Source organism: Rhyacophila brunnea, unplaced genomic scaffold (genome assembly GCF_057557595.1).
Source record: "Rhyacophila brunnea isolate RB1 unplaced genomic scaffold, BYU_Rbru_1.0 scaffold_21, whole genome shotgun sequence".
NCBI classification, from domain to species: domain Eukaryota; kingdom Metazoa; phylum Arthropoda; class Insecta; order Trichoptera; family Rhyacophilidae; genus Rhyacophila; species Rhyacophila brunnea.
In genome coordinates this window covers 6,842,629-6,864,543 of record NW_028232871.1, presented here as the reverse complement: position 1 = coordinate 6,864,543, position 21,915 = coordinate 6,842,629, and the positions used below count along the sequence as shown (strand labels likewise).

Genomic DNA, 21,915 nt, shown 5'->3' with positions numbered 1-21,915 from the left:
CTTGATAATGGTGTGACAACCTACTATTACGTAATAAAACAACCAACATAATTTTATATAATTTATTTTAAAGGACCGTCTATTAGTCCATTATCAGATAAAAACGTGTCATATGCGATATATTTTATCTCCTAAAATGGACAGATATATTATTTAAAAAAAAAAATTCAAACATATTTTGCATACTTACTTGGGATCAAGAACCTCTCTAAGGGCATTGAGAACAGTGTCTTTGGTGATATGATAATAATCTAATGTAGAACCCATTCCAGAATCCCTTACTGCAGCGGCATTTGCAAATTGATCACCGAATATCGGAATATTAATCATTGGCACCCCACAATGGACCGACTCAATTGTTCCCAGCATTCCAGAATGTGTGATAAATGCTTTTATATTTTTGTGATCTGAAATAATAAAATATGAATTTATTTAACAATTATAGGAATCGATCTATAAATAACACCATCACAGGATTGCAAAAATAAGTCAATTTACTTTTTCTTTAACTGATTTTAAGTAGGTACCTTAAAATACTGTTTGAATTATTGATTGATTAGGATTTTGCAGACAAAAGGCACAGTTATATTTTGTTTATTAACATTTACAGAGAACAGATTTATAAACAAATACATAATACTTTCTTCTTAATAAATAAGATATTTAATTGTATTTTTTTCAATTTTATTTTAAGGTGGTTATAATATATTTCTCACAGGTGTTTTCAAATTATGTATGTTCAATAAAGAATGTTACAATCTTAAATCTTTTGAATTATTCTTTGGATCAAAAAAAAGTCCATTAAATGCTAATTGTTTGAAAGTTTGTACTATTTATTTAAAACCTTTGAAGGACCGCGAATAACTATGCTAACAGTCACTATGCTAATACTTAATAATACCAGTGGCGAAGGGTAGAGGTAGGCTCTTAAGATCAAACAAAAATAGTGCACACTAAACTTAGTCAGTCAAACGTATTTGTTTTTATTTAAATACAATGTGTAGATAGTGTTTGTTAGTTTTTCAAATTCGATTAAAACCATCCTACTCCAAGCCATAGTAGAGAATAGTTAAAAAATATTTTTTTATCTATAAAATATCTTAAGTAACTCAATTTAGATATATTATTATAGAACAATATTTTTATCGATAATAGTTTGGTAGAGGCACGGCTTAATGAATTTAAAAAAAACTACTCTGTACGATGTACCTATTCTTAATCGAACAAAAACAAATATGTATGACTGAAAAAGTGTGCACTATTTTTGTCGAATCGCTCATAGCAGACCTTAACTAGTATGGTTTGGTTAGGCAGGGTTTAATAAAATTTAAAAAATCTAACCAGCACCATCTTTAAATTGTATTCTTAGTTCAATGAAAATAAATAAGTATCAATGACTAAGTTTACTGTTCTCTATTTATGTCGAATCTTATACTGACTATAAATGTCACTTGTCGGCTGTATATTTGCGATAAATGTATCTGCACAGTGCTGGATGATTTTGAAAGGCGAAACACGGATCGCTAAAAACGTTTCAAATGAAATAGTCTAAAGTAATAAATAAATCACTCGAGAAAATAAGGTTATTTATTATTAGCATTATCTTGGTATTAATGTATGTGCACAAATTGTAATGTAATTTTATATATACATAGTTAAACATTTTTATTATATTTATCCATATTTATCATACCAACACAGATGTAATACATTTTTGGGACATTGTATTTTGAAATCTTTATATTATCATATCGAAGAGTATATACAATTAGGGATTGAAATACCGAATGGATATATCAATACCGGTATTTCGGTATTTCCTATTGAATACCGGTATTCGTCAAAACACATTATAGAAAAAGAAGTAGGTACATGTGAATAAATTATAATTGATAATTGATTATGTTGACCTTTGTAAATATGTATAGATTATAACAGCTATTTTTTTACAAATATTAAAGTCCGGGTAATTCAACGTTTGTTGGACGTTCTATCAACGTTGGATCAATAGTTATAGGATAATTGGAAATATTTTCCACGAATATTTTCTTTTTTCAAAAATGTTAATTCATGGCGACAATTCTATAAAGTATATTTGGGGATTTTGTTTTAATAATATTTTATATTAATTGTCGGTTTCTATCAATATATTAACGTTTGGCAGCATAAAACTTATACACTACATTTAATATACAATACAGTAGTAAGTAATGAAAATACATACAAGTTTATGCTTTCTTAATACTGAAATTACCGGTATTTTGAATTTTTGAAACCGGTTTTTCGGTATCGATAAAAAAAATGAATACCGGTATTGCAATCCCTATATACAAAGTTATGTAAACATTGTAAATGTTATTCAGTTTTTTATCGCATATTTCTACAGAAGGTCATATATCGATGAGTATAAGTATATTTTATTTAATCATTATAATCCCTCAGTTATCACAGTCCAGTAAATAAAATATTAACTAATATAAATCAGTCGAAAATAAAGAAAAGATTAAGTTTAATTTTTTATTTAGTTACAGATAAATATTTCGATATTAGACATTGATAAAACTATTCGACAATGATATTGTAATATTATGCAATTTCCATTATGCGATATCACGCATCGGGATTTTTTTTTTTTTTTTGTGATTTTATCGAGGCTTTGACTGCGACTCGCTGTCATATCGCCTCTTCTCTTCTAGAAGGGGATCCGTCGATCAGGTCCTCACTCCTATTCTGTTAAATAACTTTACAATTTTGCCTAGCTCTTCCGTCTTACCCACCGCCAGGACACCCTTCAATTCGTCGACATTCTCATAGATATCTGCAATTCGCAGCTGTACTCTGTGAACTTCATATTTGGGGCATTGCAGTGCTATATGTACAATGTCCTCTAAAACATGACATTCATCGCAGAGCTGCGATTCGCTTCTTCCCATGAGGACATCAAATCTTTTGCCCATGGTGTGCCCTGTTCTTAGCCTCAGTATTAACTTAAGCTCATTCCTCGTCAAAGAAGACTCTACAAACCAGGGCACCTCTCGTGGTGTTGGTAGAATCGACTTACTCCATTTCCCCTTTTCTAATGATGCCCTATGGTGAAAATCTATCCACATACTATGGCACATTTTCTTTATAGCCTCATTCCAGTCCAGGTTTTCTGGTATCCACTGATATGGTACCCCTGAATGGCCGGCTACCTTTGCCAGCTCATCTGCCCTTTCATTTCCCTCAATGCCCATGTGCGATGGGATCCATTGAAGGCATAGATCTCCTCCTCTATTTTTCTTGGCGTCGATCTGGTCAAGGATGTGGTATGCTATGGTTTTACTGTTATGTGAGCGAGTTGCTGCGGCAAGATGTTGTAAAGCGCTTTTGGAGTCTGTTAAAATGACAGCGGATTGCGCCGAGAAATCATCGCTTAAAGTGTATTTAATTGCTTCGTTTATCGCGATGAGTTCCGCCGTCATTATTGGTATTCTTTTGGTATGGTATGGTTTAGCTTCCAGCTCTTGTTTATACCTACTTCTGGTATCACAAGAGCTGCTCCTGCTCTATTCTGATCTTTGGATCCATCTGTATAAAGGTGGCTCCATCCTGCGTACCTCTCTGTCAGCATTTTTTCGACACGCTCTCTTCCTTTATCGGATACTATGCTCCGTTTTGGTTTGTCTATTCCTTTGACCTCTAGTTGGATAACAGAGCTGAGGTCGTAGGTACCAACTGGCCTCCTCAGCGAATACATACCTAGGCATTTTGTATTTAATACCTCCCAACTTTCTGTGGCTTTTAGGATTCCTACCAGTAGAGGGAGCTTTCTTTTCTCATAGTATGTATTGCTTTCAACAAGCTCGTATAGGAGTTTCACCTTTGCCAATATGGGGTTATCTATTATAGATTTCCACTTCATCCATGTCTTGGTAGCCAGTGCCCATCTCCTGACATTCAGTGGAGGTACGCTGAGTTCCGCTTGGAGCACGTGAATGGGTGTTGTCCTGATAAATCCTCCACATATTCTTAATGCTTTGGACTGGATGCGGTCTAGCCTCACCGAATTAGTTTCGGCAGCGGAGTGGTAAAACATGCTCCCGTAATCTAATCGGCTTCTAATGAGTGCCGTGTATAACCTTCTCATATGAATGGGGTGTACGCCCCACCCACCTCCCGCCAGTACTTTGAGTATGTTCAGAGGTTGTGTCAGGCTATTCGCGCAATGACTAATATGATGCTTCCACGTTAGTCTATAGTCCAGGTTCATACCTAAAAATTTATAAGTGTCTACTCTTTCTATTATAGTGCCGTCGATTTTTAAGTTAAGCTGGTTTTGTCTCTTGCCTCTGGCAAAAAGAACCACCTTAGTTTTGCTGGGAGCTACTTTGAGGCCTCGCGTTTCCAATAATAATTTCATTTCGTCAAGACTCTTCTGCATTAACCTTTGACATTCATCTACTCTTTTTCCCGAACAAAAAAGTGCGAAATCATCTGCATATTGTACAATGTTGACCCTCGTCATTAACTTTAATATGTCAGTTGTAAGAATGTTGAATAGTAATGGGGATAAGGGGTCTCCTTGCGGAAGGCCTCTTGAGCATACCGTACTCTTCTTTTCATTATTAATGCACATGGTGATTTTTCTTTCATTTAAATACTGCTTAAGATATTTAGTGATCTTCCCACCGATTCCCCATTCATTCAACACCCTTGACACTTCTTTCACATGCACATTATTATACGCATCCTGGATGTCCAGGAATGTTGTCAGGGTTACTTCGTTTTTGACCTGTGCTGCATTGATGTCTAGTACTACTACTAGGTTGCCTATGTTCTTCAGAGTCGACTTTTGCCTTCTGAATCCCGTAGTATTGTGATGAAATAGTTGTTTTTTCTCTGCAAACCATTCGATTCTTCTTGCTATCATCTGGTTGAACGTTTTGCACATGCATGATATGAGTGCAATTGGTCTGACTGACGACACTAGGGTAGGGTCTCGCCCTGGTTTTAAGATTGGGATAATCATCGTTTCCTTCCATTGCCTAGGGACTTTGCCGGTTTCCATGATTAAGTTGAATATCTCCACTAGTTTATTTTTTCCGATCTCTGGCAGCTGAGCGATCATGGAATATGAAACTTCGTCCATGCCGGGGGCAGTGTCTTTATTTTTGGTTACTGATCTTAGTTCCGCCACTGTAAGAATTTCATTCATTGTATCATTAGGATTATATGTTTCCTGTTCTGCGATTTCTTCCTTCGTTTCGTCACTTTTACTTGCTAGTTGTTGAAGGAGGAGTGACGCCATGCTTTCATCCAGTTGATTTTTGAATTTGTTTCCCGATTTGCCCTTCATCCAACTCATTTTTCTCCACATTTCTGAGTAGGAAGTTTCCGAGTTGACGGAGTCACAAAATGTTTTCCAACTTTCTCTTTTGGCTTTTAGGATTACTTTTCGAGTCGTGGCTTGCTTTTTCTTTAGTTCTAGGTAGTTTTCTGTGGAACTGATTTTTTTGAAGCGAGTATAGGCAAGCCTTCTCTCAGCGATTGCCTTTGATACTTCGGAGTTCCACCATGGTTTTGGTCTAAAGTTTGGGTGACTGCATACTTTGAGTCTCGGAATGCTTGAATTTGCCCCATTATTCAATATTGCCTCCAATTTATCATACTCTACTTGTGCATCTCTGGTAGGTTCTGTAAGTCTGTCTATGTCATTTGAGATTATTTCTCGATATTGTTCCCAGTTTGCTTTAGGGTAATTTCTTCTTGGGATGATTTCTGTTTGGCATTGATTTTCCACAAACTCGATGATAATGGGTAAGTGGTCACTGCCCATCGTATCGGAGTCTATTTTCCAATCGGTTTCCAGTACCAGCTCGTTGGAGATAAATGTTATATCCGGTGCCGCTCCTCTCTGATTTGGAGGGGCGACCCTGGTACTTTGTCCATTGTTAATCGCTACTAAGTCAGAGTCAAGGCATACGTCAGCGACATCCTCTCCTCTTGCGTCTCGAAGTATATGATCCCACATTGGGTGGTGTGCATTGAAATCCCCACCCATAATTGATCCCTCTCCCATTTGATCGAAAAGCCTGCTCCATGCGTTTTTCCGAATGGTAACATTGGGTTTACAATATATTGCTGTCACTGTTTTTAGTTTTTGTGTCCCTCTGATTTCGACTTGACATGCCTCCAGTTCAGTTGGAAGGCCTTGTAGGGTCTTTTCTTTAGACGCCAGTGTTTTATGCACCAGAATCGCTATTCCTCCGTAACCATTCCCTCTGTCTTTTCTATACATCGTGTAATCATTGAATTTCAGATAGTCTAATTCAGACCTCAGCCAAGTCTCTGAGATTAATGCTATTGAATTTTTTTGTCTTATTAAGTAGAGTTCTATATCATCCTTTTTTTGCTTCATACTTCTGGCATTCCATTGTAAAATCCTAATTTGTTTTTTACTATCCATTTTGCTCCAGAACCTCTCCTAGAATTTCCTTTAAGTGTCCTTCTTTGAATTGTTTGCATACCCAGTCCACTGCTTTAATTATTAGTTGTTTAATGATCTGCTGCCAGTCTCCCCCTTTCAGCAAGACTTTCATAATTTCTCCCATCGCGTTAACCTCTGTCTTCCCCTTTGAATTTTTCTTATTTTTTGTGGGCTTTACGCTACTACCTGTAGCTATTATTGTTGAGCCTGAAGCTTCTACCACCGCTTCTTCTTTCTTTTTGATTTCCTTAGTTTTTTGAATTGTTTCGCTTTCATCTCTTCCTACAATTTTTTTTTGTTTTAATATGTCAGCATAGCTATTATTTAACATATTTTTTTTTGCTTCCTTGAAAGGTATGTTCATTTTTTTCATTGCTTCTTTGCAATTCTTTTCCTCTTGCCACTTTGGGCATTTTTGGCTGTTTGCCGCGTGGTTACCTTTGCAATTGATGCACGTAATTTCCTCATTTTTTTCGCAGGTTTTGTGGTTTTCACCACACTTAGGGCACGTTTCTACTGTACGTCCGCAATTGTTCGCGATATGCCCATATCGCCAGCATTTGTAGCATTGCATAACCCTGAATACATACGGTTCTACAGCAAAAGAGACTCCATATATGTAAATTGTTCTCGGCAATATTTTCTCCCCAAATTTAATACTGACTGACGAGGTCTTTGTCAGCTCTCCTGTATCACCTTTTCTTGTCAACCTCTTAAGGTTGATTACTTTTGCATCACTTTTGATTTCCATTTGCAGTTCTTGGAGGTCCATATCAATATCGACTTTTCTTATTACTCCATAAGAGCAGGAGTCATTCTCTTTGGTCACAAAACCGAGATCTTTGAGTTCTCCAGCTTGTTTCACTTTATCTGCTTCTTTTTCGTCTTCTACTTGGATGTACGTCTTTAAATTTTTATTGTTAATTTTCTGTACTTTTACTCCTGCCTTATGCAGCATCTGCGCTATTTTTAACTTTAATGGAATTTTACTTCCCGTCGCTATCATGACGATGTTTTGGTTTCCCTTTGGAGTGACCCCAGAGTCTCTTCTGGGTTTTTTTCCAGAGGTCACCGTCTGCCATTCTTCTTCTTTTTCTCCGACCACTTCCTCTTCATCATCGTTTCTTTTCTTCTTCGATTTTTTGGTTTCATTCACTTCCATTGTGGTGTTTTCCATTTTATTGTTTTTGCCGTTCACGCGGTCTTGGAATTCGCGCAACAGTGTGAACAAAAAACAGTGTGGACAACCCCTCGCTTCACAGCGTTTGACGCACTCCCCGCACAAAGTGCACTATCCGTGCAACAATAAATATTTTCACTTTTTCTCAAGCACTGGCACTGATTGTCAAAATCACATGGGACCACACATGTTGAGTTTATTGTCAAATTCATTTACAAACAATATTATTTTTGTTGTATCCCGTATTTATAACCGTTCGCGAGTAACCAGGCGAAAAGCGACACGAATACGCAAGCGAAGTTGTACAACCTCACTCCACCGCTGTTGGCTTCCGACTGGGGAATTTATTGCAATATCACCTTTGTTGTAATGGCGTTAGAACAGTGTTTCTAATGTCAATGTTCATTTGAACGAACCCGTTCGAACTGAACCATTCGGCAGACCCGACAAAAAGCATCGGGAATTTATAGCAATATCACCTTTATTGTAAATGGCGTTAGAACAGATTATGCTATTCGGCAGACTCGACAAAAAAATGAGTGTAATTTTTTTTTCCAGATGCTTCGTCCATATTATTACTGTCATTGATTAAAACTAACTAATAAGAGTTATTTTATCATTCAAGGGCATATTAGTAGTAATAATTTGTATATAATATAATTAAAATTTCTTACTTAAAACATCAAACTGTGGTAGCCATTTTATCAATTTAACATTGGCAGAAGCTCCTGGCATAGTATCATTGTCCCATTTCCACAAAACATTTTCGTCGATTTCCGCAAAGGCATCCTGAAAGGCTTTCATTTTTTCCTCAAGCCACGAAGACGCAATGAGCATGGATCCCATACTGAATAAAATAACACCATTATTTGAATTGTCCAAGTACTTCATCAGCTCCTGGAATTTAAAATCAAAAAGTTAATACAGACACACAAAACATTTCTCACATATTCATCAGAATGTTGGGTTTACGTAAAAAATCTAAAAACGTCTGCTAGTAAATTAAAATATTGTGTAACCCAGTAGCAAAGGGTGGAGGTAGACTGTAAAGATCCGACATAAATAGTGCACACTAAACTTTTTCACTCATACGTTGGTATTTGTTTTCAATAAATTTAGACTATAAATTACAGATAGTCTTGATTACTTTTAAAAATTCAATTATACCCTGCGTTTACCAAGCCATAATAGATATTAGTAAAAAAAATAATCGTCTATCTATTACGGTTTGGTTGAGGCAGGTGTAACATGAATTTTAAAAAACTAAGCAATACCATCTGCATTTTTTACTCGTAATTCAATGAAAAGAATTAATTATGTCTGACAAAGTGTACCTACACCATTTTTATCGGATATCCGCAGCCTATCTTCACTGTAATGGTTTGGTTTAGGCAGGGTTAAATTGAATCTAAAAAAACTATTTGCAACATGCAAAAATTATTGTGAGCTATTTATGTCAGATTTTAACAGCCTACATCCACACTTCACCACTGCTGACCCATACGATACAATTACGAAATCTATTAGGAAATCCCGCCCTATAGAAAAAGTTTACATTCTGGCAGAAATAAAGGTAAAGCTAGTAAAGCTTCTCGAAAATAAAACACTTGCAATAACTCATCACGAGTGGGTAAAGTGGTAAAAAAGCAGCGGTGGAATGATGAGGTTAGGTACGGATAGAGGGTTGCGTGCCTACACCCAACCGTCGTCAATCTGTCGAGTTTGATACAGGCAAACGTAACTAAAGGCACCGAATGGATATTCATAGAAATAGTACAACCAAGTAGAGAAGCGTTTGCCTAGATACAACCGTTATAATTATATATATTATGAATTTGAAAAATAAATACAAGTAATTAATAAATTATTTCATTTAAAAAATATATTTCTTTTTTTCAGTTGGACGAAGTATCTGGCGATCGCTAGCTCTAGATATAATAAAAAGCGGAATAAAGTCTGTCTAAATATTGTTGGCAATTCATAAATAAGATTAAACATTAAAGATTACACAAAATATTTAATTCTGGCCATAAAGAAAATTAAATATATAAATGGAGGAACATAATTAACCACACATCAATTCAACTAACCCTACCAACCACCTTGTACGAAAAAGCAAGGGCATGGTTATTTATATAAAACTTTTTAAATTATAATAAATACAAGGCTTCGATTGTGAACTCATTTGAACTTTAATTAATTTAATCACAGAATAATAATCTCCATCCCTCAGAATATACTTACAGGGTCAATATTATTTTTCTTCTCAAGATGTATACCACCAATTTCTACATGATTAGGTGGCCTTGCCTGTGAGGATGTTAGCGAAAAATACGTATTCACCAAAATCAAACTCATATTATTTGCGATGGTTTCCAAAGCTGGCAAGTCATTTCCATAGTATTCTTTCATCATTTTATGCTCAGGCAATTGTGAGAATAAATAATACGCCAAATTATAAAAGTTATTCACTATTAACCCTTCTAACGCTCCCAAGAAATTTATATTGCGTCCGTGGTGTAGATAATGTGACGGTACATACGAAGGGTTATCAATAAGACCTAATCTATCAGTGGTAAATGTCATCAAACTATGAGATGTAAGTCCAATAAATGGAGCTTTTACTGTATAGACTATTCCCAAACCGCAATCACTGTTGAATTGTTCCAATATAACAACATCATAATCTCCTTCTTTTATAGCCTGTACTTGTTTGTTGTCAAGCAACGCTTTGCAAGCAGAATTTCCAGTTGAAAATAAGCCATATGCTGACCCTATAGGTCGTAGTACTCTAATTATTCCAGGAGGGCCTTCAAAGAAATTTAAACCAAAAGTTGAAAACAAAATCTGTAAAGACCCATCAAGGCTTATATCTTCGTAGTTTTCGATGGGATATTTCAATGGAAAATGGCTTATTACTGTGACTTTGTGACCTTTTTCTGCCAATCCTTTCATAAGTGGTTCAAATGCATAATGATGACTTTTTCCTATGTGAGGAAATACTCCCAGTATTTTATACCCAGAAGAAAAATTGACGAGTATAAATAAAAATAATGTTAGAAAACCCAAACTTTTATTGTTATTAATCATTTTTTAGTAAATTCACTGTTTTTATGTTGTTTTTTACTGTAATTTTATATTTAAAATTCTTCTTAAACAAATCGCAAACAACTTAGTAAGTTTTCAATAAATGAAAAATCATAATATTATTTCATAACGTTGATAGAAACACAATAACTACACACAAAATAGAAACTGCATATTTATAATATATCACTCTAATTACGTAAAGCTATAAAACCAAGATAAACAATAGTATTGCTTTCTTAAAAGCTTAATTTTATTACAAACTTTTTTAATAAATAAAGTTTTCACTTATGAACTTTCACGTGGCAAAATATATTATTATAATATTATCATTGATAACCACAATGTACTCACAATACTAATAATGGCAAAGTGAGCTACCCGCGTTATAAATACAATTAACAAACTGAAATATTTATAGCATCTATTAATAATTGTCCGCTATCGTCTTTTGACTAGTCAAAATAGGAAATATCTTTTTACTTTGATAACATTATCATATTACGATATTTATCAGCTTATAGCGAATATTATTTGTTGCTCGTAGATTAAGAGCGGAATGCAGAAACATTTGTCATAACTAAAATTTCCTTAGCAGAAAACACTATGCAGAAACATTGTCTTTAGTTAAGATCATTTCTATTGAAAATAATACCATATTTAAAAATTCTCTTTCCTATAGTTTAGGTAAGTTATTTTATAATTGTTCAACGATGACAAACATATGACAACTGCATTTTATAAATGCAATAACTATTATAATACTCTTATGTTTCCGTTATCAGTCATTATACGTGATTCCACAGGCACCGCAAGATATTTTTTTAACATGGTAATACTAGTGTCAAGTGTCATTCTTCACCTGACATTTTGTATTTCTGCGGGCTGGTGTATAAAAGTAAAATAATATTCTGCAAGTACATGCCAAACGAATTAACACTATCAATATCCATATTGAGATACATTGTTAAATGAATTTGAGTGTATGGACTGTTTTATAGACATGCGAATTTATTTTGACAGCAGCTGTCAGTGGTAAATGGTAATACAGAAGGGGGCGTGTTCATAACAAAAGTAGTCTATGGTTAAGGATTCTTTAACTCTATACTCAGGATTGTCTATACTTAAGTCATGCTTTTAGGTGACTTATTCTTAGGATCGAAATCTTAGATTGTGTATTCCGCTCTAAGCCTGTAGGTACTTCAGAGCCAACGTCTCGTGTATACGATAAAGATTATAAGCTATTTAGAAGCAATTTTGTACCTTTTGGTGATAGCCTTTCACACCCTATTCATTTTTTAATTCTATTCATAATTTAACCCTGTAATTCCGTGAAACAATAATCTGAAGCTCTAAATACCTACAGCAATCATACATTGAGTTTTTTGAAATTGATGGTGCTCTTTTTGGCCATGCGATACACCGGTTTTCGGATACAGAAATATTAGCTCCAAAAATATATCAGTGGCCACTTTTTTTAAATTTTGATCAATGCATTAACAATATATACAACTCTAGATTTCTAGATGGTGTCAGGAACTATCTAAATTTTCAGTTACCTACTAATAGTTTTTACTTTAAACTGTTTTTATTCAAACGAAAAAATATGACAATATATTATTAAGTACTTATATTTAAAAAAAAAAATGGTACTAACATTCTACGTAGCTATATTATGTTTACTATTCAGACGTCCGAAAGCACTCCATCCCAGCTTTGTTCTTCGAACAATTTCATCGTGCATGCTTCCGTTTATGGACACCTGCTGTCCGAGATAGACGTAGCTGCTGACTTGCTCGAGTTGGGTGCCATAAATACAGATAATCGAAGGGTCCGAAAAACAGTTCCTCATCATTTTTGTCTTTGAGACATTTATCTTTAGACCGACCGTTTGACTGACTTCAAGAGTGACCTACCATTATGTCTTAAGCGTAGGGTGTTCAACCAATGTGTGCTACCCGTGCTCACGTATGGCTGCGAGACGTGGACACTCAACACGAGAGATGTCCAAAGGCTAAGAGTCACACAGCGAGGAGAGGTGTATGTTGGGCATCACGCGAAAGGACCGTAAGAGAAACAAATGGGTTAGGAAGCAGACAGGAGTACGCGATGTAATAGATGATGCCAAACAGCTGAAATGGAGATGGGCGGGGCACATTGCTCGCCGAAAGGACGGCCGCTGGACAAATGCCGTCATCCAGTGGTACCCAAGGGGCATGAAACGGCCGCAGGGCCGCCCTAAAAGCCGCTGGATTGACGAACTGGTAAAGTTCGGCGGAAATACGTGGCAGCGAACGACACAGGACCGAGGGAGTTGGAGAAGGCGTGGGGAGGCCTTCATCCAGCAGTGTATTGACTCCGGCTGATGATGATATTATGTTTAATTAAAATTTTGCATCGATTTTGGTTATTTATGCTGGAAAATTTATGCCTGTTTAGTCATGAAAATCAATACCGTCGTATTTTTACGAAAAATATCTATAGTCGTAGAACATAGGTTCTAATAGCCAAAGTATAAGTGAGTTTATATAAATTTATCATATATTATGAGCACATAACAGATTAATTAATAGAATCCAGTTAGGCTATACCCCAATATACTACATTTTGATACAGGGTTTTGAATATATAAGTATCCTACGAAAATGAAACACACGTTATAAACGTGCAATAGTGTGTGGTGCAACCTTCAAATACACCAATAGTGAATCAGTTCATAAACAGAGAGCAGTTGTCAGAATGAATAATAACCTTTTAGAATGACGTATTCGTGACACATGTTTAAATGTATCCCAAATTCTTCCACACTCGAGAACGGTTGCCTGTTACTCTACACCCGTTCGTTATATACCTATTTCAGTTCTTCTTAATTATGTTTTATGAAACTTGTCATATAATTATATAGGTAAAGTCGCGTTGACACGGTCCAAGTACACTTGGACCGTGTCAACGCGGCTTTTATATATGAATATGAATAGGTATACTAATTATTCCTATCCATGCTAACTTGGATGAGTAGGACGCGGTCCGAGTAGCTTGAATAGGAATAATTAGTATGAAGCTGTCGCTTGGATGGCACTCGGTCCAAGTGTGCTTGGATCGTACTTGGACCGTGTCAACGCGCTTTAAGCGAATTTTTAAGTTGAATATTCTATGTAATCATTACCTATGTATTTGAAAAGTTAGTGTCATAAATGAACATTAAAAAAATGTCTAGTTATCAACAGCAGTGATAAACTGAGGTTTTTAATTGCTTTATAATAATGAATTCGTTAATTTTGTTTGTAAACAGCCTGCTACCATTGTCCAAATATTTGTCATTTTTTACTCTTTGTTTAAATTTTAAACTAAACAATATTTGTGTCAGGCAGGAATGGGTTTCCAGAAATTAAAAGTCATTTCACTATTTATTTATGTATCTGTCTATTTCTATGCTATGTCTATTTCTGTGTAGCGACGGTGTCTTTTTCTGCTACTTAATTACAACTTTATGACTGAATACAATAAATGTATTCAACTAAGTATAATATTAATATAACAAATAACGGTACAAGTCGGAATGAACATAAATTCAAGAATGAAAACCTAACCTAACCCAACAAATAATCCATTATATCGGCTATTTTCAAAATTTGTTTACCGCTGGCTTCCTGTAAACTGACAAGTAATAAGTTAAATATAAACATAAGTAGATTGTCAGAAAATTACTTACCGGGCTGATATTATTTTTTTTCTCAAGGTGTATTCCACCAACTTCTATGTGATTAGGTGACCTTGGCTGCGATGATGTCAGCGAAAAATACGTATTTGCCAAAATCAAACTCATATTACTAGCGATAGTTTCCAACGGAGGAAAATCATCTCCATAATATTCTTTCATCATTTTATGCTCAGGTATTTGCGAAAATAGATAATACACCCATTTATAATAGTAGTTTAATATTAAACCCTCCAACACTCCGAGAAAATCGGGCAAACGTCCGTGGTCTAGATAATGGGACGGGACGTATGATGGGTTATCAATTAGACCCAACCTATCCGTTGTCCATGCCATCATGATATGAGATGTAAGTCCAATAAATGGAGCTTTCACTTTGTGGGCTATACCCAGACCACAATCACTGTTGAATTGTTCTAAAATCACAATATCATAATCTCCTTCTTTAATAGCCTGTACTTGTTTATTTTCCAATAATGCTTTACAGGTTGAGTGCCCAATTGTAAATAAAGCATTTGCCGAGCCAATATGTCTCGTTACTCTAATTATCCCAGGAGGGCCTGAGAAAAAATTGAAATCAAATCCTGAAAACCATACTGGTACAGACCCTTTAAGGCTTATATCTTCGTAGTTTTTCAGTGGATTTTCCATTGGAAAATGGCTAATTACGGTGACGTTGTGACCTTGTTCTGCCAATCCTTTCATCAACGGTTCAAACGCATAATGATGACTTCTTCCTACATGAGGAAAAACTCCTAATATTCTGTACGCAGAGGAAAATTGAATTACTATAAACAAAATTGTACTGATAACCGGTATATTATTATAATAAATCATTTTTAAAATATTTAGTTTCAATCGAACAATTTTTTAGGTTATGTATTACGTCGGATTTTGCAAACGATCACGTCTACTATATACGCAATATAAATTATCACAAGTCATCTTATAACTTCCATATTTAATATGGTCTATATTATATTATTACAAAGCAACATTTATATGATTCAATCAATCATTCATTACACTAATTGCACTTAATCGTCACTATATACACTTAACACTTTTCTTCTATGAAGTTACGTAAAACTATTATAATACATCTCTAATAATCTTGCAATTAGGTAAACATTTCTTAAAGGAGGTATCACTAAAATTACTATTTTATTACTCTCATTTTATAATCTTATTATGATTATATCACATGATAATATTATTATGACATAGTAAACGAACGTGACTACATATTTTCTTAACAATCTAAAATATAACAGCTGTTATCTGCTATCGCCTTTTGACTAGTCGAAACATATACATTTATTGAGATAGCAGATCGTATGATAGTCAAAAGCTCGTAGTGGATACGTTTTACTCCACACATTAGTATGTCCTCATAGGAGCGTGCGGAAATAATCAATAACAACTCGGAAACTTAATTTAGATTTTCACCGACAGATTTCGTTATGATTATTTCAATAAAAAAAAAATAACAACAGAAAATAATTTCTATAAAGAAATAAAACAGTTTATAAAGATTAATGCTCGGCTTAGAGTGCTTAAACTATTAACAATATCTAGAGGTGGACAGACTACCAAGCATCTAAGTAAATACTTTTTATTGATAATTTACATTTTTAAATATTATAACTAGGTACTACTATTCGCGTGATAATTAAAAAGGGTTTCAAGTTATTCACATTTTATTAAGAAAAATCGATCTTTTTAGGTGGAGATAAGCTGGATCCGACATAAATAGTGCATACCAAACTTTGTCAGTTATACATATTTGTTTTATTGAACTAATACTACAAATTGCCGATAGTGTTGGTTAGTTTTTTAAATTTTAATTAAGCCCTGCATAACCAAGCCAATGTGTTGGCTATTAAAAACTAACATAAATAGTGCACACTAAAATTTACTACAAATTGCAGATAGTGTCGATTAGTTTTTAAAATTCAATTAAACCCTGCATCACCAAGTATTATAGATAATAGTCAAAAAATATTCATCTACATTCTATCTACAAATATCCAACATCAGTGGCGCACCCAGGATTTAATATTGGGGGGGGGGGCAAGGAGGAAAATATAAATTAGTCCCATAGGCTCTTTTTCTTCTTCACAGCCTAATTTCACGTTTATCGGTTATTTGTCTATTGCACTCGGTGTACCTACACCATGGTCCCCACGTCCTGAAACGGGCCCTCGGGCTAGGATATTTGGCGGGCCCCCTACTTACCGCTAAGATTAAAGGCAGTGTGAAACACTACATTACCGTTTTTCAAATTGTGTTTTAGTTCAAATTAAGGGTACTTATACAGTGAATTATTGGCAATTTTTAATACATCTACTTTAATAATGGAGCTGTCGAGTATCGATACATAATAATCAAAAAATATATTGCACAATTATATAATTGAAAATGTTCATAGCCATGAAGTATAATAGCGCTATTACTACTAAATCTAATTTATGATGTGTGTTTATCTCACTTATCTGGTCAACCCGACACGCTGGGCCCCCCACAGCCCGGGCCCCCAGGATAGAGCCATGTCAGCCCTTCCCAGCCATGACCTACGCCACTCCGGAATTCGGGTGGACACCGAGAATTTTTTTGACAGTTCCATTAGGGATTGGGTTTCTAAAAAAACCTGACATTAGTGTTTCGAAATTTTTGTGTTAGAAATTAAAATCTAAGAAATTTTTCTAAAAAGGGTGCTGGAGAATTACAAATCATTTTTTTGCCGTGTTTTTATTTGTCTAAGCCCAAAGGTATAGGGCTTTCAGTTTCAATGTTTAAAATCATTCTGATAATTTTCATGTTTGGGGGGTGCCAGGGCCCCTTGGCTCCCCCCCTGGGTGCGCCACTATCCAACATTATGCTATTAAATCACACATAATTGTGCATATTTAATAGATACAAGAACATTTTACCTATTATGATTTGGATAGGCCATGAATTTAAAAAAAACTAACCAGCACCATCTGCAATTTTTACTCTTAATTCAATGAAAACAATAAATTAAGTATGACTGACAGAGTGTAATATAGTGACGTCCGTAGACAAAATGCCGCCCCTAGACAGCGCCAAAAAGCCGCCCCATTTTTATACAGTATTTTTTATCGTCCCTTCATGACTCCAATATCTAAGAAATGTGTTCATTGGATACATTACTAACAAAATATATAGGTACCTACTACTAAATCTAATTGAAATGCCATCTCTACTTTAATAGACAATATACATTTAAAAATACACCTTACATCTTTCAAAACACGTGAATTACTGGCAAAAATAGTTGGATAAATTAATCACGGTAATTATATACCTACCTATAATTCAAATATAATTCGCAAATCTGCACGTGTCATTACTGGTCATCAAGGACGTGACGTCGAAGGACAACGGAAGTAAACTAGACATCGCCAACTCGACAAAAAATACAGTCCTGTTAAACCTCTTATGTTAATTAATACATTTTTTTTCCAACCAGTGAGCTGATTTTTTTAATAGAAAGATATTTCCGTTATTACTTAGTTTATGTACATATTTCTTTATAAACCTAACTATTCTCCTCGATTTGCCGCCCTTCGAGTAACTGCCGCCCCCTAGCGACGCTCAATCTGCCTACCCCCACGGGACGTTACTGGTGTAATACCAGTGGTTCTCATTTGAAATTTAGCTGTGGCCGCACAATTGACATTGACAGTTCTATAGAAACGTCTGGTGGCCGCACCAAATTTCACTTTTGTTGTGATTGAAAAAATTAAAGCTAAATTTTATTTACTAAAAAACGGATCAATTTATTTATAGGGTCCATTTTTAATAAAAGACATTTGAACATTTTAGTACACATCTATTTAAAAATAATGCAAATGGAAATTCTTCAATACTCATTTTTTCCCCAATGCGAGCCGCATGGGTGTTGCTGCTTCTAAGTTTACAAGTTCTGTCAACTGGTTTCGATATTATGTTTTTTTTATGAAGTGCATTACACTGAATGATCTTTCACATAACCTACTTATACAATAGTAGGAAAAACGATAATGTTAATAAAGCAATAATTTTTGCCAATAATTCTTTGAATTGATTTTATTCTCAGAAACGCACTATTTCACACATGATCTTATCACAAAAACACATTATGGATCATTTGAGCGTAGAAAGAAATGACATTTCACAGTCATGTGTATTCAACCAATTTCATAAATATAAATAATATATAGGTAATATAATTTAATAATAATAAATATAATAAAATATTTATTTATATAATAAATATAGTTTCATAAAAAGTTTATAAATATTTTTTTTATATATTATTCTGTAAGGCGCTGGTGTATACTATTTTTGTCGGATCTCCACTATGATGGTTTGGTTTAAGCAGCGTTTAATTGAATTTTAAAAACTAACCAGCACTATCTGCAATTTGCATTCTTTATTCAATAGAAACAACTAAGTATAACTGACAAAGTTTCGTGTACACTATTTATTCCACCCCTCGCCACTGGAATTGGTAAAGAAATTTCTAAGATATCTCTGATGCTATGGAAATATTATAGTTTAATGATAAATATAATCATAAAAAAATATGTTATAATATAAGATGAACTACATTATCGAAGGCACATTTTTTTAAACATGTTTTCACCGACTGCTATTATTGGTTAACTGATATACAATAATATAATATATGTACAATTGAGTAAATAATTATTTATTTTCCACATCTTCAAAAATAATTTTATCAGTATTATAATTTGTATAAGATTCCTCCATTTATTTTTTATCTAGTTATCTCCTTTATTACTAATTAATTTAGTAGTTCTTTAATAAACTTTATCACTGCCATCTCGCGTATTTTTTAAATCTTAACAACGCCAGCATAGTATTAACGTTTTGCTAAATAAAAGATATATTTTTTTAATGTTGTCAGATACATATTAATTAATAAAGTTTAAATTGTAAATTATTAAAAAATGGGTACTGTTCGGTTATACGGAATACAGCGGAAAACGCATTTTGAAAATAGCCGATAAACTGGATTATTTGTTAGGTTAACCTAACCAAACATAACCTAACCAAACCTAACCTAACCTTACCTAACCTAACCTAACCCAACCTAACCTAACCTAAACTAACCCTAACTAACAAATAATCCAGTTTATCGGCTATTTTCAAAATGCGTTTTCCGCTGTATTCCGTATAACCGAACAGTACCAAAAAATGTCTCAAATTGCAACCTTTGTATTTTCCCGCTAGATGCCCCTGCTAGGTAGAGGATTCACCTTAATTACTAATTAATAAACAATTAATAATAACATTAATACATTGTTATAGTAAAATAATTATTGTTACTTACTGGACTTGTACTGTTTTTCTTTTCAAGATGAATCCCAGCAATTTCCACGTGATTTGGAGACCGCGGCAATGCTGATGTCAATGAAAAATACGTATTTGCCAGAATTAAACTCATATTCTTTCCAATACTTTCCAAATTGGGCAAGTCATTCCCGTAATATTCTGTCATAATTTTATGTTCGGGTAATTGGGAAAATATATTATAAGCAGAATTATAAAAAATATTTACTATAAGTCCTTCTAAGACTCCGAAAAAATGGGGAGATCTTCCATGGATTAAATAGTGGGATGGAATATACGAAGGATTGTCTAATAAGCCCAATCTATTGGTTGTCCAAGACATTATCATATTAGATGTTATTCCAATAAAAGGCGCCTTTACTCTATAAACAATTCCAAGACCACAATCACTGTTAAACTGTTCCACAATAACAACATCATAATCGCCTTCTTTTATAGACTGGACTTTTTCATTATCCAACAATGCCTTACAAGTTTTATGTCCCATAGAAAATAATGATTTTATCGATTCAATATGTCTTTTTATTCTAATTATTCCAAAAGGGCCTGCGAAGAATTCAAGACTAAATCCCGATAACCAAATCGGTAACGATCCTTTAAGGCTTATATCTGTGTAGTTTTCTTTTGGATCTTCCAACGGGAAATGACTGATTACTGTGACGTTATGGCCTTTCTCTGCCAATCCTTTCATGAATGGTTCAAATGCATAGTGATGACTTCTTCCTACATGCGGAAACACACCTAATATTTTATACTCAGAAGAAAACTGAATAAATATTAATAAAATAATAGTGACAGATATCATATTGATCGATTTAGGAGTATATGATATAATAAATGTTTAGAGATCACTCCTTGTGATATAACACAATTTTATGAAGACACTGCGCACAGAAAACAACGATTTATCTCACAGAATTATCTATATGGACCATTTGTAAACAGATAATAATATTATTTAACTGGGTCGTCTTAGTGTTGTTAAAATATTAAGTCATGGAGTTTTCTTTAAAGAATACTCTTCAATATGAAATAATATACTATTTAAATGTTGACTAATGAAACAACTGTACAACACTGCTAAACCATTTTATTATATTATTAAGCTATACCATTTCGCATTTTAAAGTATCCAACATAAAATGCTGTAGGACAGGTTTTTAACTAGAACTAAAATACAAGAGATTGTCAGTGCACAAATAATATACTTGTTGATAAAACATTATTATCTACAAAGCTGTGTGCAGATTGTAAACAGAGTTTGAAATGACAGAATCGTATCGCAAATTAAGAAAACTCCTGAATTATTTAAGAATTAAACCAAAATCCCAAACTGGATAATTTATATTTGATAATTCGACTGCTTAAAGTCAAACAACGTTATCTACAAAAAAGGTGTTTTTTTTTTTGAGATAACGTTATTTTACATTGCCGGATACATGATAGTCAAACAACGTTATGTCAATCTTTTCTAATTTCTTCTTAAATTTTCAGTAAAATTTAACGTTAATACATAGTTACCCTTGTTTTCATATTTTTTTAAACTATTCCTATAAATTTTAACATCATCAAAAGCAAGATAAATGTAAAATGCACATTAAATTATAAAATATGAGCATTAGGTTTTTAAATAAACATTTCTCTTGTTGAGTTACAAGAATCTAAAATAACGATTTTTGGCTCTCCTGTAAAGTTTCACTTTTGTAGATAGTGTTGTTTGACATTAAGCCCTCGAATTTACAAATTTAAAGTGTTTTAATTAATAAATACGTATCTAAAAACATTAAAATAAATTCGTTCACATTAAAAATTTAAGGGTCATAATTAAATTCCCAGTAGTAGTGGTACGAGTATCCATATGCCTTATGATATCTTAAAATATATATGAATAGATAATAAATAAATACAGCTCCACCTGAAAACTTAAGTCAAATCTTTCGGGAAGAGACAACTAACTATTTTTCATGTTAATTTACTTACGACTTTATGGTTTTAATAATTTTGGGTTTCCATTGTGAATAGGTGAATTATTGATACCGAAAGATGAAATTGTCACTCATTTTCAGCAACGTGGAACTT

The 21,915-nt window shown here is 33.9% G+C and overlaps 2 protein-coding genes across 2 annotated transcripts in view; both read right to left on the bottom strand.

Moving 5' to 3' along the window:
• LOC147070646 (uncharacterized) overlaps positions 1-21,915 on the bottom strand; it is a 63,590-nt gene that overhangs the window by 1,537 nt on the left and 40,138 nt on the right. The window contains exons 11-13 of the mRNA XM_085949162.1: positions 14,449-15,321; positions 8,324-8,546; positions 191-407 (exon numbers count right to left, since the gene is read on the bottom strand). Coding sequence (XP_085805288.1) covers positions 191-407; positions 8,324-8,546; positions 14,449-15,321 — 1,313 coding nt within the window. The remainder of the gene's footprint in view (positions 1-190; positions 408-8,323; positions 8,547-14,448; positions 15,322-21,915) is intronic.
• On the bottom strand, positions 9,735-10,865 carry LOC147070647 (UDP-glucosyltransferase 2-like). Its single transcript, XM_085948776.1, has one exon. It carries the CDS (start codon positions 10,737-10,739, stop codon positions 9,879-9,881), a length of 861 nt encoding a protein of 286 aa, XP_085804902.1. The 5' UTR covers positions 10,740-10,865; the 3' UTR covers positions 9,735-9,878.